This window comes from Vairimorpha necatrix, chromosome 1 (genome assembly GCF_036630325.1).
Source record: "Vairimorpha necatrix chromosome 1, complete sequence".
NCBI classification, from domain to species: Eukaryota; Fungi; Microsporidia; family Nosematidae; genus Vairimorpha; species Vairimorpha necatrix.
In genome coordinates, this window is record NC_088816.1 from 834,585 (window position 1) to 847,876 (window position 13,292).

Consider the following 13,292-nt stretch of genomic DNA (forward strand, 5'->3'; position numbering starts at 1 on the left):
TTCATTCCCTTATGAAAAATCATTATCTTGAATATCTTAAATCTCTAAGTAAAGATGAATTAATCAAGATCATTTACAAACCATACTCTAAATATCTAAAGATAGAATATAAAAGCCACAGAAATGTAGCACTGAGAATATCTTACGACGGAGGGAAGTACTGCGGGCTAGCAGAATATAAATACGGAGACACTATAGGAAATAGACTCAGAAATGCACTAATTATGTCTAATCTAGGAGAAGACATAACATACGCTGGTAGAACAGACAAAGGCGTATCAGCCATAGGGATGATAGCATCTGTGACACTGAAATCTCTACTGCCAGGAAATAACATACAAGAAACCAGAGGAGAATTTGACTACCAGAAAATGCTTAATAATTATTTACCAGAAGATATTCGGATCACTGGCTGGGCGCCAGTGAAAGAAAACTTTCATGCAAGATTCTCTTGCATAAAGAGAAAATATAGATATTATTTTAAAAAGAACAAGAATTTAGACATAGAGAAAATGAACAAGATGTGTCAGGAGATACAGAAAATGAAGAATTTCTACCATTTGTCAAAACACAGTGACAAAAATGCGAAATATGATCGGACAATAGACACATGTCGTATAATAGAAGAAGGGGATTTGTACTATCTGGATATACAAGCCAAGTCTTTCTTACACAATATGGTAAGGAAGATATTCTGGCTTATAGAAAAAGCAGGGGAAAGTGAAGAAATAGACATGGAGAAAATAGGAACAGCAGATCCCGAAAATCTGATATTCTTTGAATTTGTTTCCTGAGAAACTTGATTTTGTGGAAAATAAAGTGCACGAAGAAACCTGGGAAAAGACTTATAATTTGTGTGATGTAAAACACAGAATTAAGAAGTTAATTATAGAATCACAAAAGCAGAATAGAAAATAAATAAAAACAAATATATATCATTTACATTGTACATATAAAAGAGCACATCTTTTAAATTGTCTTTATAAAAATAAAACAATAATGATAATAAAATACCTTTGTTTATAAAAGAGACATCCTTTATATTGTATAGAAAATTGAGTTTTTTAAAAAATATAAATTTTAAAATTGCATTTGAAAATATTTTACAAGTTTCTTTGTACTTGATAATATATCTTAGTAATATAATAGATGAGTATTAAAAAAAATTTAGATTTTTTTATATACCCCAAATATATGCAAAATGATATTGTTGAACATGAGAACAACATTATTAGGATAAAAATACAACAAGTTAGAAATAAAAAAGTCACAAAAATATCAAATGTGCCTAATAAGACAGATGACGAATTAAACAAACTTCTACAATTATTGAAGAAGAAATTAGCATGTGGGGGATCTCTAAATGAAGACAAAAGTCTTCTACTCCAAGGGGACAAGTCTCACACAGATTTAATAAAAATACTAAAAGAGCAATGTAAAAACACAAAAATTGATCTAAATGGGAAAATGGTATAAAAATAAAGAATTTAGGAATTCATTATTCTTTATAATTTCGTATTTTTGTAAATTATTCTATCCTTATTTTGATATTACAAAATATTAATTACCCTCTTCTTATTTTTTATATTTAATTGATTAATTAATTTATGAAAATCCGTTATTAATTAAATCATTTTTTAACCCCTATTATGAAATTAATTTCAATCTATCTTTTTTATATGTTCAAATCATTGACTCCATTTTCTCCTTTTCTAGTGCCATTTTTAATAGACACTAAGAAATTTAAAAACAAAGAGATTTATAATAATCTAAATATCTATTTCTTTATAAGTTCACTACTAATTTCATTGGTCGCTTTTTTAATTTTACGGATCTGTGATAGTAGAATATCTCTGTTTTTAGACACACTTCTGGAATTTTTAGGCTGTTGTATTTTGTATATGATGGATGAGCGGAATTTCTTTCTTGGGAAATTGTGCTCAATTCTTCACGGGTCATCCACATCTCTAAATTCAATATTAAAATCAGCCATAGCAAGTAGCTCGGGCGACAATAACTTAGAAAGTAAAGTATTAATGAATAATATCACAATTATAAAATGTATTGCTTCTGTTTTCTCTTCTTGGATTGGCCAAGACATATTTCTTCGTATCAAGAAATATGACTTCAATTTACTAATTAACGTAAGTACTCTTCTTGTATGTCTAGTTTTGACAATGTTCATTCCGCAAAATAACTTAAAAGAAGTCAAAAAAAATTCAATCATCAGTGAACTGAGTGATAATTTGGAACTTTTTTCGAATTTTAAAATCATCAGTAATTGTCTCTTGAATATCACCGCCAATATTCTAGTCATCTGTTTGGCTTTCTTTAGTGCAAACATTTTTATAGAAAGAAGACGTGTTGGTTATAATCGTCTAAATAATGTCATATTCATAATAATGGCACCTTTTAGATATATTTCAATTTTCCTCATTAAACTTTATAAAATTCTTGGTGGCAATCCAAAAGAATCACAAGATGACGTGGACACAAATAAAAAGGAAATAGTCATTCATGGATATATCGACGGCATATCGAAAATCTGCTCAGCTTTGATTTGTTATTTTATGGGTCGTATAAATATTCAAGAGACTTCTTTATACAAATATTCCTTTTGTGTAATTCTACTATCCATTTTCAGCTTATTTTTTCTTTATTTAGTGTCGTCTTTAAGTTTATCTTATATTTTTTTCACTATTGCATTTGCATTATCAAGTAGCGCGAAAATAATTCTTTACTCATCATTTTCTTCTCTTGAATATAAAAATTTCATTTTCAGTGTCAACATGTTTGTGTCTTCATTTATTCACATCTTCTTATCTTACCTGTCAATTTATAGGAAAGCTAATATTCAACAAAGATTTAAGTACTATATTGTTACTTCAATTCTTCTAATGTCCTTTTCCTTAGGATTATATTGCCTAAATAATTTTAGAAAAATATAATTTTTTTTCTCTTTTTTATGCAGTTTTTTATTTCTTAAATAGTTTTTTGCATAAACAGTTTGTTGGTTTTTACCAACAAACTATTTACTCTCCTTAATTTCTCCTTTATATACAAAAAAGAACAAATACATTTGCCCTTATACGTGAATGATTGAAAAAAATGATGCACTACAATTTTTTATAATTTGTTTTCCTATGGCATGTTTATTATTCCATAATATGTTTTTAGACACGATGTTAGTTAAAAATGATAAAAAAATGAATTATTTTAGATGTCCAAGGGCAAGTAAAGATTTTAATATTCAATTAGTTTATCAAAATAATAAATATAATGTTTACAATAAATTTGGCAAGATTAACGAACTTAACCATATGAATCTGTTATCTAATAATGAAAATTTAGTAAAAGATATCATTAATCTTCACTTTACAGCAAGAAGATCTATTAATATTCGAATTTTAGATAAAATTTTGGTAATTTATAGCAAAAATTCTGTCGGCGACGATTTGTATAATTTAGACCAAGAAGTGAAAACTTGTGACGATTTATTAAATGCCAACATTGTTAAAAATCCAATAAATAAAGAAATGTTTGACACATTAGTTTATCTTATAGTTATGGGATACTTAGATAAAAAATTATGTTTATTATATAGAAATTCGTTTTTAATTGTCTCAGATGATGGGCGAGCGACTTTATTCGATATAAATTTGGAAGATTTCTTAGAAGAAAAGATAAGTAAAGGACAAAATTGTCTTCTGTTTTATTTTTGGACTAGAGGTATGGACATATGGTACAGAAAAAACCATATTTATAATAAAAAAATACAGTCTCGTTCGTTGAAAACTTTTAGAGATCTTTTTAAATATTATCTAAACTATGATAGAACCAGAAAAATCGAAGATTTAGTTTTTGAACAAAAGTATCACGAAATACCAAAACATATAAAAAAAGAAGAATTTGATAGAGTAACGGCGATTATAAAGGAGCACGATTTAAAGAAAAATTTATTTGCATTGAGTTAAAATCATAGACGCAGAAAAAAACAATTGTTTAAAATAAAAATCATTAATTTCAGCTTTATTAATTATAAGAACACGAACTAACAATATACAATTTTTTTGATTTGTTTCCCTGCGTATTCTTACAAGTTCAAATAATTTCGAAATCAAAATTAGTTTTTAAATTGGCTTTAATTTTTGTAAGGTAAAAATTTTTAAGCATTTTTTTTTGCTTAGGGGCAACAAATTTTGAATTAATGTAAAAAACATCTCATTTATAAGTCATATGCGAAAACAGGCATATGTATTTATTGTAATCATTTAGTATATTTTTTACTATCTTTTTTACTCATTGTGGCTTTGTTACGTGACCCTTTTCCTCCTTCCCAAAATGTCGTAGACTTTTTTAGGTCCATGCCACAGTCACAATTACTTTTCACTGACTGCTCTTTGGAGCAAAAGCCGCAGATCATTTTATTAGCAAACTGTGATTGATGATTATTTTCTGCGTCATGACAAATATCACAAGGATAAACAGATTTACAACATGGAAATCTAAACCATCTATAAGATCTCTTATAATGTTTACAAGCGCCTTTTTGCGGCAACTCGGAACCAATTTTGAATGTTTGAGTTTTCTTTTCTACAAAAATAAGTTTTTTTAAATTAAAAGAAAGCAAATTATTACATTTCCAACAATCCATACGGAATTTCGTGTTTATTCCAATTTTATTGCTTTGGTAATTCGAAAAGCAATTCTCGCAGTTAAATTGGAAATTTGTAGGATTTAAATGCAAAAATGTGCAATTATCTAAAAAAAGACTGCCTAAAACTTCACTATTCAAAGTTGGTATAAAATTGCATTTCAAGAGATTCCCACAAGTACACTTTTTTGAATTTACAAGATCCGAGGATTTTTTACATTTTTTACAATTTACTTGAATATTAATATTTTTAGCTATAAAAAAATAAATTCCTTTTTTAGAGATTTCTATTTCTAATGTGTTTATATTGACATTTTGTGTTGGATAAACAAATTTATCAGGCAGTGAAATAATTTTATCTTCATTTTCTATATTTTGAACATGAGGATCTTTTTCTGGCTCTTTGCCACTTAAAAAAATGTCAAGATTTTCTTCAATTTTGCGAATAAACTTGTCAATATCGCCACAGTAAAAACTAGCCATTCTTGACTTTATTTCGTCGGGTATATCATCAGAAAGTATTTTAATCTCATTCTCTTCGAGATTAAATTCTATTATGATATTTGAAACTTCATAAATACAATCCTTTGGTATGTTTAGATAAATCAAATAACAATTATCCTTTTTTATAGTTCGATTTGTTTTAGTAAAATTTCCCATAGTTTTAGAGGGTATATTGAAAAAAAAATTTAAAAATTTTTTATTTAGAAAAAATATTTGTTCTCTTCTTTTTGAGTTCTATCTTTTGCCGAATTTGGTTTATTGACTCTTGGGCGAAAATTCGAAGTGTCTCTTCTAAAAGTTATTTCAAGATTTTTTAAAAAAATATTCATTCCGCTATGTAAATCCATAGGCTTATGAGCCACACTATTGACACCAGGCTTACCTTCAAACACAACAACTTTATCTGCTAAATAAGTCCCGACAATCAAATCATGTTCAACTATGAAAGCAGTTCTCTTTTTTCCATAGATGAATCTTTTTATAACTTTAGAAATAGCAATTCTCTGATCAGAATCTAAATATGCGGAAGGCTCGTCTAACAAATATAAATTTGCATCTTTGCCCAAACAAATAGCGATTGCTATTCTTTGCAGTTCGCCGCCACTTAGATTTTCTATTTGTTGATCGTAAAGATATGGAATATCTAAAGGCTTAATGACTTCATTAACAAAATTTGCGTCAACAAAAGACGATCTAATTTTTGACATGAATAAATCTCGAACTGATCCTTTAAATTTTGGTACAATTTTTTGCGGCTTCAAGCTGTACGACAATAGACCAAATTCTTCATTCTCATCAGCTTTAATAAGTCCTGAAATTAATCCTACTAGAGTAGTTTTGCCCATACCATTTTCACCAAGAAAAACAATAATTTCCGAGTCAGAAAAACTACCGCCTTCGACTTTGAGTTCGAAGTCGGTGTATGTTTTCTTTAAATTGGGATAATGATATTGATCTCTGGTAGAGACGATACTATCAAGTGTCTCAGAAATATTAAATTTTAGTTCCGAAGCTCTAAATTTCATATTTTCAGTTGGTAAAAAACCATCTAAAAAAATATTAATAGCCATTTTAATAGCGTAAGGTGCACTGATCACACCATATGCACCTGGTTGTCCATATAAAACACACCCATAATCACACATAAGATCTAAAATTGCGAGATCATGTTCTACTACAATTACATATTTATTATCTTCACATAAATTTCTAATTTCTCTGGCAGCCGCAAGTCGCTGTTTAACGTCTAAAAAGCTTGTTGGTTCGTCAAAAATGTACACGTCACCTTCTTGTAAACAAGTGTAAGCTATGCAAAATCTTTGTAATTCTCCTCCACTTAACTGTTCTAAATTTCTATTTACAACATCACCTAATCCCATTTTTTCAATAAAATAATCATATTTATTTTTTTCATCAACTTTTTTTAAAACATCTTTTATCGTCAGAGACATCTTTCCACAGGCTATTTCTGTTTTAAAGTGACTTTTTAAAAATTTTGGCATTCTGTCAATATATTGAACTTTAGAAATTGACTTTATTGAACCTTCAAGAGTTTTTGTAAAAAACCCATGGAGTTCAGATCCTTTATAATTATTTAAAATTGTGGCCCAGTCCGGCGTTACATCGAATTTTCCTAAATTTGGTTTTAATGCCCCCGATAAAATTTTTAAAGCAGTACTTTTACCAATTCCATTTGTCCCAACTAAACCTAATACTTTTCCGAATTTCGGAACTGGCAACCTATGAAGTTTAAAACCATTGGCCGAATATCTGTGCGAAATGTCCTTGTCTAAATTTGTAGGCAAATTTACAATAGTAATTGCTTTAAATGGACATTTCTTTTGGCACGCAGAACATCCTATACAAAGAATCTCAGATATATGAGCTTTAGTATCAATTTTAATACATTCTTTTCCTGTTTTATTAACAGGACATGCTTTTCTACATTCAGACATGCATTCTTTTGGTTTACAAAGTTCATAATTTACAATAGCAAGTCTAGTAATTTTATTTGGATCATTTTTCGCCATTTAGGGTATAAAAATTAAAAACAATATGAAAAAATAACGGTATTTTTTGTAATTCAATAAAACTTAATTTTAGTAGGGAAATACGTTTAATGATCATTTTTTTTTGTGTGTTTTTTTTAGATTAAATTTTTTTTACAAACAATTTTGTTTATTGAAAAAAACAAAACAAGAAAAAGGGTATGAACAGAAAAGACAGATTGAAAATAACAAGTACACCAGATAGAAAACTAAAGAGTAAGAATATTTATCAACAACAAAATGTGCTTAATGACTATGATATAACTGACAATCAAATAGAGTTTACTGACATTAATAATTCTGCAAGTATAGGAAATGATTCGCTTTTTACATCACCAGAAAGTTTAATGAGGATGGCATTTAATTATTTTAAAGTTTTATTGGCTTATTTAAAAATAATTCTTCCCTATGGAATTGTGACGTATTTTATAATGTTTCATTTTTACACTAAAATGAACACACCTGCTTTTGAGTCAGATATTTCTGAGTTAACCAGGGAAATCGACTCGCTTAAGCAAGCAAATGCCACCATTTCGATTTCCCCAGTTCAAGTGCCAATAAATTTATGTAAAATTGAACATTGTACAACAGTCGAAGTATCGGAATCTGATCTCTACAAACATGGTTTTTTAGGATTTAGAAAGAGCGCAAGTCCTTACATTATTTTTAGTGAAAACACATCACCAGGTGAATGTTTGGCTTTTTTACCTAAAGAAAGAACTTTTACTATAAAATTTTCAAAAAATGTAAAATTGGACAATTTTAATATTTTCCATCCAGAAACAGGAAATAAAAAAAGCGCTCTAAAAAATTTTCAACTTTTGGGTTTTTATGAAAATAATTTTTTTGAAATTGGTAAATTTGAATATGACATTACTAAAGAAAATTGTCAGACATTCAAGTTTCCCGAGATTATTACAGACAGGCTAGTTATAAAAATTTTAGACAATCATGGACATAAATCTTATACCACAATTTATAAAGTCTATGCACTTGGAATAAATAATTAAAAAAACTTATATTAAAAAAGACTGCCAGAGAGTAGTCTGAATTCTGTTACAATGGAACAACATTGCCTTTCGAGTTTGACTACTTAAAAATGGAACAGTTAGTATTTTCCAAACTATTTGACAATCATTCTATTTCAGTCATGTCATTAGTGAATTTCTATTAAACTAACTTCTTAGGATTAACTAAGTACCATTTCGGTGATGTTCCCCTCAGACCTTCCCAAGGATTATAAAAATCCCTAACGAAAGCTTCCGGCCGTCTTGGGGCAAAAAAAATATTTTTTTTTATATAAAATTTTTTAAAAATAATTTGTTATTTTTTTACAATATTAGTTTTTTAAAAACACAATTTCCCACTTTTTTGATTTGCTCAAAAAAAGGAGTTTTTGAAAAATAAATATTTCATAATTTCAAGAAATAAGGGAGAGAAAATGGAAAGATTAACAACGACATCAAAAAGAATTAATGACAATTTAAAATCCTTAGAAGAATATTCTGAAGCATATAAAGCTTTAACACAGAGATTCAGTGGATCTACATTTCTTGATCAACAGAAAGAGAAAACGTTATTAGATAAAATCCAAGAAATTGGAAACAAATTTAAAAATTTGAGTAAATCGACCAAAGAAAAAATATTCAGTTTGGCTGATTTGGCCAAAGATGCGCCAATAAAGGAAAAGGAGATTATTGAATGGCATATTAGTGGTCATTCTAAGAAATTAATAAAAATAACAAATTTATTCAGAGAATACACTTTTACATATAAAAAGAATGTAGAAGAAAGAACAAAGAATCTCTACAAAACTGCAAATATCAATGCGTCAGATAAACAAATAGACAAATATTTAAGCAGTCCAAATTCGGGAATAAAAATTAATTCATTTTTTTCATTGAAGAGTAAAATTAATGAAGCCAATCGCAGACAACAAGAACTAAAGAATATTCAAGAATTAACAGAAGAAGTCACAGCAATCACAAAAATGGTCTCTGATTTGACATATCAACAAAGTGTGAATGTTGACATGTTTGGGGATGACATGATTGATATAGAAAATCATATGGTCAAATCAAATACAGAATTGACTAAGACTTTAAAATATAAAATAAGACGAAAAAAGTTCTGGAGAAATGTAATTTTATTTCTGTTTCTGTGTCTTATGATTTGGACTGTGTATTACGCAATAAAAGACAACTGGTTCGGTTGGAAAAATAATTTCAAGCAGGAGGAGTAAAATATAAAATGTAAGTCTTTATTAAATGTTAAATGTTCTATTAATTATTTTTTAAAAAAATTATTTTTTATTTTTTAATCAATGATTCCAGTAATTTAATCTCTTTGGCGTATTCATTTTCATCCGGAGTCTCTAAAATCATAGGAATATTCTCAAATATTTCACTGTTCATAATAAATTCAAAGGCTTCTAATTTAATTTCTCCTTTACCAATTTGTTCATGTCTGTCTTTTCTAGAACCTAACGCGGATTTACTGTCATTTAAATGTACTGCCTTCAAGTAGAAAAGTCCAACTACTTCATCAAAATGATTCATAACATTCTGGAATTTCTCCTTAGTTCTAATGTCATAACCCGCAGCAAACGCATGACACGTGTCAAAACAAACACCAATCCTTTTTTTGTCTTTGACTTTATCAATAATGTGTTTAATCTCCTCAAACTTGCTACATACGCAATTTCCTTGTCCCGCCATATTTTCTAATAAAATAACGACATTTGGAACTTCTTCCATCGCTTTATTTAATTGCTCAGAAATAAAATCAAGACAAGCTTTTCCCATTTTGGTCACATCACTACCAGGATGAAGATTATAATACTTAATTCCTAAAGATTCACATCTTTGTAAATCATCAATCAAACAAGAATAAGAATTTGTTATTTTCTCGGGATTGCCTAAATTTATTAAATAAGATCCATGTGGAACAATATGTTCAGGAATTAAAATATTTTTTTTAAAATTTTTTATAACTTCTAATTTTAATGGAGCAGATGTAAATCTTTTCTGATTCTTCAAAAACATAGCGCAACACTTTGCATCAATCATTTCCATAGAATTTTGCAACTGATCAATCCCTTTTTGAATTGATAAATGTGCACCAATCAATTTCACCATACCCCTTTTTTAAAAAATATTAAATTAAACAGTTTAACTAATTATGGACGAATTTTTAACGAATTCTAAGAATTTTTTTAGTGAAGTAAATAAATTGAAAGGTTACACTTTAACTTTTGAACATCTGGGAGCTAGAAAAAATAATGGGTATGTAGATGAAAAATCAGAAAAAAAAATTAATAGCCAAATGGAAGCTATTAATAATAAATTTAGAAAAGTGTCAACCGACTTAAAAAACAATTTGGAGAATAGCACGTCAGAATTATCAAGTAATAATGTAGAGAATTTTGAATATAAAACAAAAAAAATACATGTACATTCTCAAACTAAAGCATTGACAAGTGCTATTAATGAATTTAGAGATGTACAGTATAGATATAAAAAAGAAGAAGAAGAAAAATTTAAACTACAATTTTCAATAGCGAAACCAGACGCGAATGAAAAAGAGATAAACGAATGTATTTCCGAAGATCGTGGTGAAGCCATTTTAGCGTCCGCATTTGCATTAGGAAGTAATTCAGCAAAAGGTATTTTAGATGAAGCGAAAAAAAGAAAGACTAATATTCAGAAAATAGCGAAAATTATACAAGAACTTATAGAAATGCTTAATATTCTGAATAATGCGATTTACGCTCAACATGACGTGGTGGATGACATTGGCCAAGATCTCACTACAGCTCATGAAAATACAGAAGCCGCCAACGTCGACTTGAATGCAGCACTCGATTACCAAACAAGAGCTTCTAGAATAAAAAGAATTCTTTTTGGTATAGTAATAACTATAATAATCGTCGCAGTTGTCTTTGTCGTTGTTAAATTAGCATTCAATACTGGTTATTATCCACAAGGAAATGAATTTCATTATTTTTTTTAGTTAAAAATTTATAAAAAAAAATATTTTTTACGTTGGTAAAATCTATTTTTCATAATTCCTATTAGATCTTAATCCGAACGAAAACAAATATCAATAAATTAGTTACATTTAAAACAAGACTCCTTTATATTGTTATATATATTATATTAATTCACATTTTAGAGGATGTCAAATCTGTAACAATTTTAAACAAATGTTTTACAAATTAATAAAACTAAAATTTTTTATTTTTTTTATGGTTAACAAACAACAAGATTCTTCGTGTTCTCACTTAACATGTTCTAACAACGCCGACTTTTCTAAAATACTAAAAGTATCTATAATTATAACAATATTTATGTTAATAGAATTTTGGGGTCATTACAGAACTAATAGTCTATCCCTATTAGCCGATTCTTTACATTTATTTGTAGATGTAATGGGATTTGGTGTAAGTTTAGGAGCTCTGTATTGGTCTAAAAAAGGCGCCAATTCTAAGATGACATTTGGATATTACAGAATTGAGATTATTGGTTCTTTACTTTCTATTAGTTTAATATGGGTAGCAGTAGGTTATTTAATATGTGAAGCTATTCATAAATTAGTACATCCTAAAGAAATTGACGGCGGAATGTTTTTCGCTATAGCAGTAGTAGGTTTTTTTGTCAATCTAATTTCGATATACGTCTTACATTACGATGAATATTCGCATCACTTAAAACATAAAAATTTGAACATACGCGCTGCTTATATTCACATTATAGGAGACCTTATACAATCTGTTGGTGTTATTATAGCAGGTATTTTTACATATTTTTATCCCAAATATGTAATATTTGATATTTTGTGTACTATTTCGTTTTCTGTTATTGTTCTCGGTTCAACGATCTTTGTTATCAGAGATGGTTTCTACATTTTAGCAGAAGGTGCGCCTAAAGACATAGTAGTTGATGATATTAAAACTGATATATTAGATATAGAAAATATTTATAAGATAATAGATATTTATGTATGGGCGATTTCTACTAATAGATATGCCACCATGATTACTGTTTTAGCAGATGATTTGCTAATTAATGATTATGAGAAGTTATTACAGAAGATTAAAGCTGTACTCAGTGCTAAATATAATATTGATGTGGTAAATATTCAAATCGAAACACCTATGTCTCATTATGGACAAAATGGGTTTTTAGTTGATGGAACGTGTATTGATATACAAAAATCTATTTGTTACGACCAACCATTAAACAATTAAATACATTTTTTTCAATTAAATTTTTAATATTATTTTTTATAACTGACAAAAGGGCTTATCAATGGAGGGCAATATTTCTAAGAGAGATTATAGGCAGAGAGCACATTCAAATCCATTTAAAGATTCCGAAATAACAATACCTTCTTCTCCTGCTTCTGTAGATTGGTCACACCGTTTTCAAAATGGACTTCCACCATCTTTTTTAGATATTGGTTGCGGATATGGAAAATTTCTAATGAAAGAAGGTACGCACAATATCTTAGGATTAGAAATTAGAGATAAAGTATTTGAATATGTAAAGGCCAAGATTTCAGAATTGAATCTTACCACTTGTTCAGTTATGAAAACCAATGCTTTGCTTTTCTTGCCAAATATTTTTCATAAATATAGTCTCGATAAAATTTTTATACTTTTTCCCGATCCACATTTTAAAAGAAGAAAACAGAAAGGTAGAGTTGTTTGTAGACAGATGATTCATATTTATGAATATTTATTAAGTTCTAAGGGTAGATTGTATATTTCCACTGATGTGGTGTCTTTATTTGAAGATATGAAAGAGACTATTTTAGGTAGTAATTTGTTTATACAAATATTTGATGAAGTGGATCCGTATTATGAAAAGACTTTTAAAGACACAGATGAGGCATTAAGAGCGGGAGTGAAGACTGGTGCTACGTATGCGGGAATTTTTATAAAAAAATAAATTTTTTAAGATTAATCTTAATAGAGTTATATTGGTACTATAAAAAAACAAAAAAATTTTACTAACAATATTAATAGTTATTTTTTTTGAAATTAATGTTGAGAATAGTAGACATAAGGGGTAGTTAATAATAAT

The 13,292-nt window shown here is 28.2% G+C and overlaps 12 protein-coding genes across 13 annotated transcripts; 9 read left to right on the forward strand and 3 right to left on the reverse strand.

The window, feature by feature from the left end:
* Positions 1-11: 11 nt before the first annotated feature.
* VNE69_01116 (tRNA pseudouridine synthase) lies at positions 12-794 on the forward strand (the record flags this gene model as incomplete). 2 transcript variants are annotated; one of them, XM_065472251.1, is made up of 2 exons in its annotated part: positions 12-302; positions 350-361. In XM_065472251.1, the coding sequence occupies 2 exons, from the start codon at positions 12-14 to the stop codon at positions 359-361; spliced, it is 303 nt and encodes a 100-aa protein (XP_065328323.1). The 2 variants fall into 2 exon arrangements, with proteins under 2 accessions (XP_065328323.1, XP_065328322.1); XM_065472250.1 differs by having other exon boundaries at positions 12-794.
* A 400-nt stretch (positions 795-1,194) lies between these two features.
* On the forward strand, positions 1,195-1,476 carry VNE69_01117 (SUI1 domain-containing protein; the record flags this gene model as incomplete). Its single annotated transcript, XM_065472252.1, has 1 exon — positions 1,195-1,476. The coding sequence occupies one exon, from the start codon at positions 1,195-1,197 to the stop codon at positions 1,474-1,476; it is 282 nt and encodes a 93-aa protein (XP_065328324.1).
* Positions 1,477-1,649: 173 nt separating this feature from the next.
* VNE69_01118 (transporter protein) lies at positions 1,650-2,948 on the forward strand (the record flags this gene model as incomplete). Its single annotated transcript, XM_065472253.1, has 1 exon — positions 1,650-2,948. One exon carries the CDS (start codon positions 1,650-1,652, stop codon positions 2,946-2,948), a length of 1,299 nt encoding a protein of 432 aa, XP_065328325.1.
* A 147-nt stretch (positions 2,949-3,095) lies between these two features.
* Positions 3,096-3,974, forward strand: VNE69_01119 (uncharacterized protein; the record flags this gene model as incomplete). Its single annotated transcript, XM_065472254.1, has 1 exon — positions 3,096-3,974. One exon carries the CDS (start codon positions 3,096-3,098, stop codon positions 3,972-3,974), a length of 879 nt encoding a protein of 292 aa, XP_065328326.1.
* Positions 3,975-4,267: 293 nt separating this feature from the next.
* VNE69_01120 (CHY zinc finger domain-containing protein) lies at positions 4,268-5,314 on the reverse strand (the record flags this gene model as incomplete). The annotated part of the gene is made up of 1 exon (XM_065472255.1): positions 4,268-5,314. The coding sequence occupies one exon, from the start codon at positions 5,312-5,314 to the stop codon at positions 4,268-4,270; it is 1,047 nt and encodes a 348-aa protein (XP_065328327.1).
* Positions 5,315-5,358: 44 nt separating this feature from the next.
* Positions 5,359-7,188, reverse strand: VNE69_01121 (ABC transporter E family member 2 (AB2E); the record flags this gene model as incomplete). Its single annotated transcript, XM_065472256.1, has 1 exon — positions 5,359-7,188. One exon carries the CDS (start codon positions 7,186-7,188, stop codon positions 5,359-5,361), a length of 1,830 nt encoding a protein of 609 aa, XP_065328328.1.
* A 179-nt stretch (positions 7,189-7,367) lies between these two features.
* Positions 7,368-8,216, forward strand: VNE69_01122 (SUN domain-containing protein; the record flags this gene model as incomplete). The annotated part of the gene is made up of 1 exon (XM_065472257.1): positions 7,368-8,216. The coding sequence occupies one exon, from the start codon at positions 7,368-7,370 to the stop codon at positions 8,214-8,216; it is 849 nt and encodes a 282-aa protein (XP_065328329.1).
* A 431-nt stretch (positions 8,217-8,647) lies between these two features.
* On the forward strand, positions 8,648-9,448 carry VNE69_01123 (syntaxin; the record flags this gene model as incomplete). Its single annotated transcript, XM_065472258.1, has 1 exon — positions 8,648-9,448. One exon carries the CDS (start codon positions 8,648-8,650, stop codon positions 9,446-9,448), a length of 801 nt encoding a protein of 266 aa, XP_065328330.1.
* Positions 9,449-9,515: 67 nt separating this feature from the next.
* Positions 9,516-10,343, reverse strand: VNE69_01124 (endonuclease; the record flags this gene model as incomplete). The annotated part of the gene is made up of 1 exon (XM_065472259.1): positions 9,516-10,343. One exon carries the CDS (start codon positions 10,341-10,343, stop codon positions 9,516-9,518), a length of 828 nt encoding a protein of 275 aa, XP_065328331.1.
* A 43-nt stretch (positions 10,344-10,386) lies between these two features.
* Positions 10,387-11,217, forward strand: VNE69_01125 (syntaxin-like protein; the record flags this gene model as incomplete). The annotated part of the gene is made up of 1 exon (XM_065472260.1): positions 10,387-11,217. The coding sequence occupies one exon, from the start codon at positions 10,387-10,389 to the stop codon at positions 11,215-11,217; it is 831 nt and encodes a 276-aa protein (XP_065328332.1).
* Positions 11,218-11,452: 235 nt separating this feature from the next.
* Positions 11,453-12,454, forward strand: VNE69_01126 (zinc transporter; the record flags this gene model as incomplete). Its single annotated transcript, XM_065472261.1, has 1 exon — positions 11,453-12,454. The coding sequence occupies one exon, from the start codon at positions 11,453-11,455 to the stop codon at positions 12,452-12,454; it is 1,002 nt and encodes a 333-aa protein (XP_065328333.1).
* Positions 12,455-12,515: 61 nt separating this feature from the next.
* On the forward strand, positions 12,516-13,157 carry VNE69_01127 (tRNA (guanine-N(7)-)-methyltransferase (TRMB); the record flags this gene model as incomplete). The annotated part of the gene is made up of 1 exon (XM_065472262.1): positions 12,516-13,157. The coding sequence occupies one exon, from the start codon at positions 12,516-12,518 to the stop codon at positions 13,155-13,157; it is 642 nt and encodes a 213-aa protein (XP_065328334.1).
* Positions 13,158-13,292: the final 135 nt, after the last annotated feature.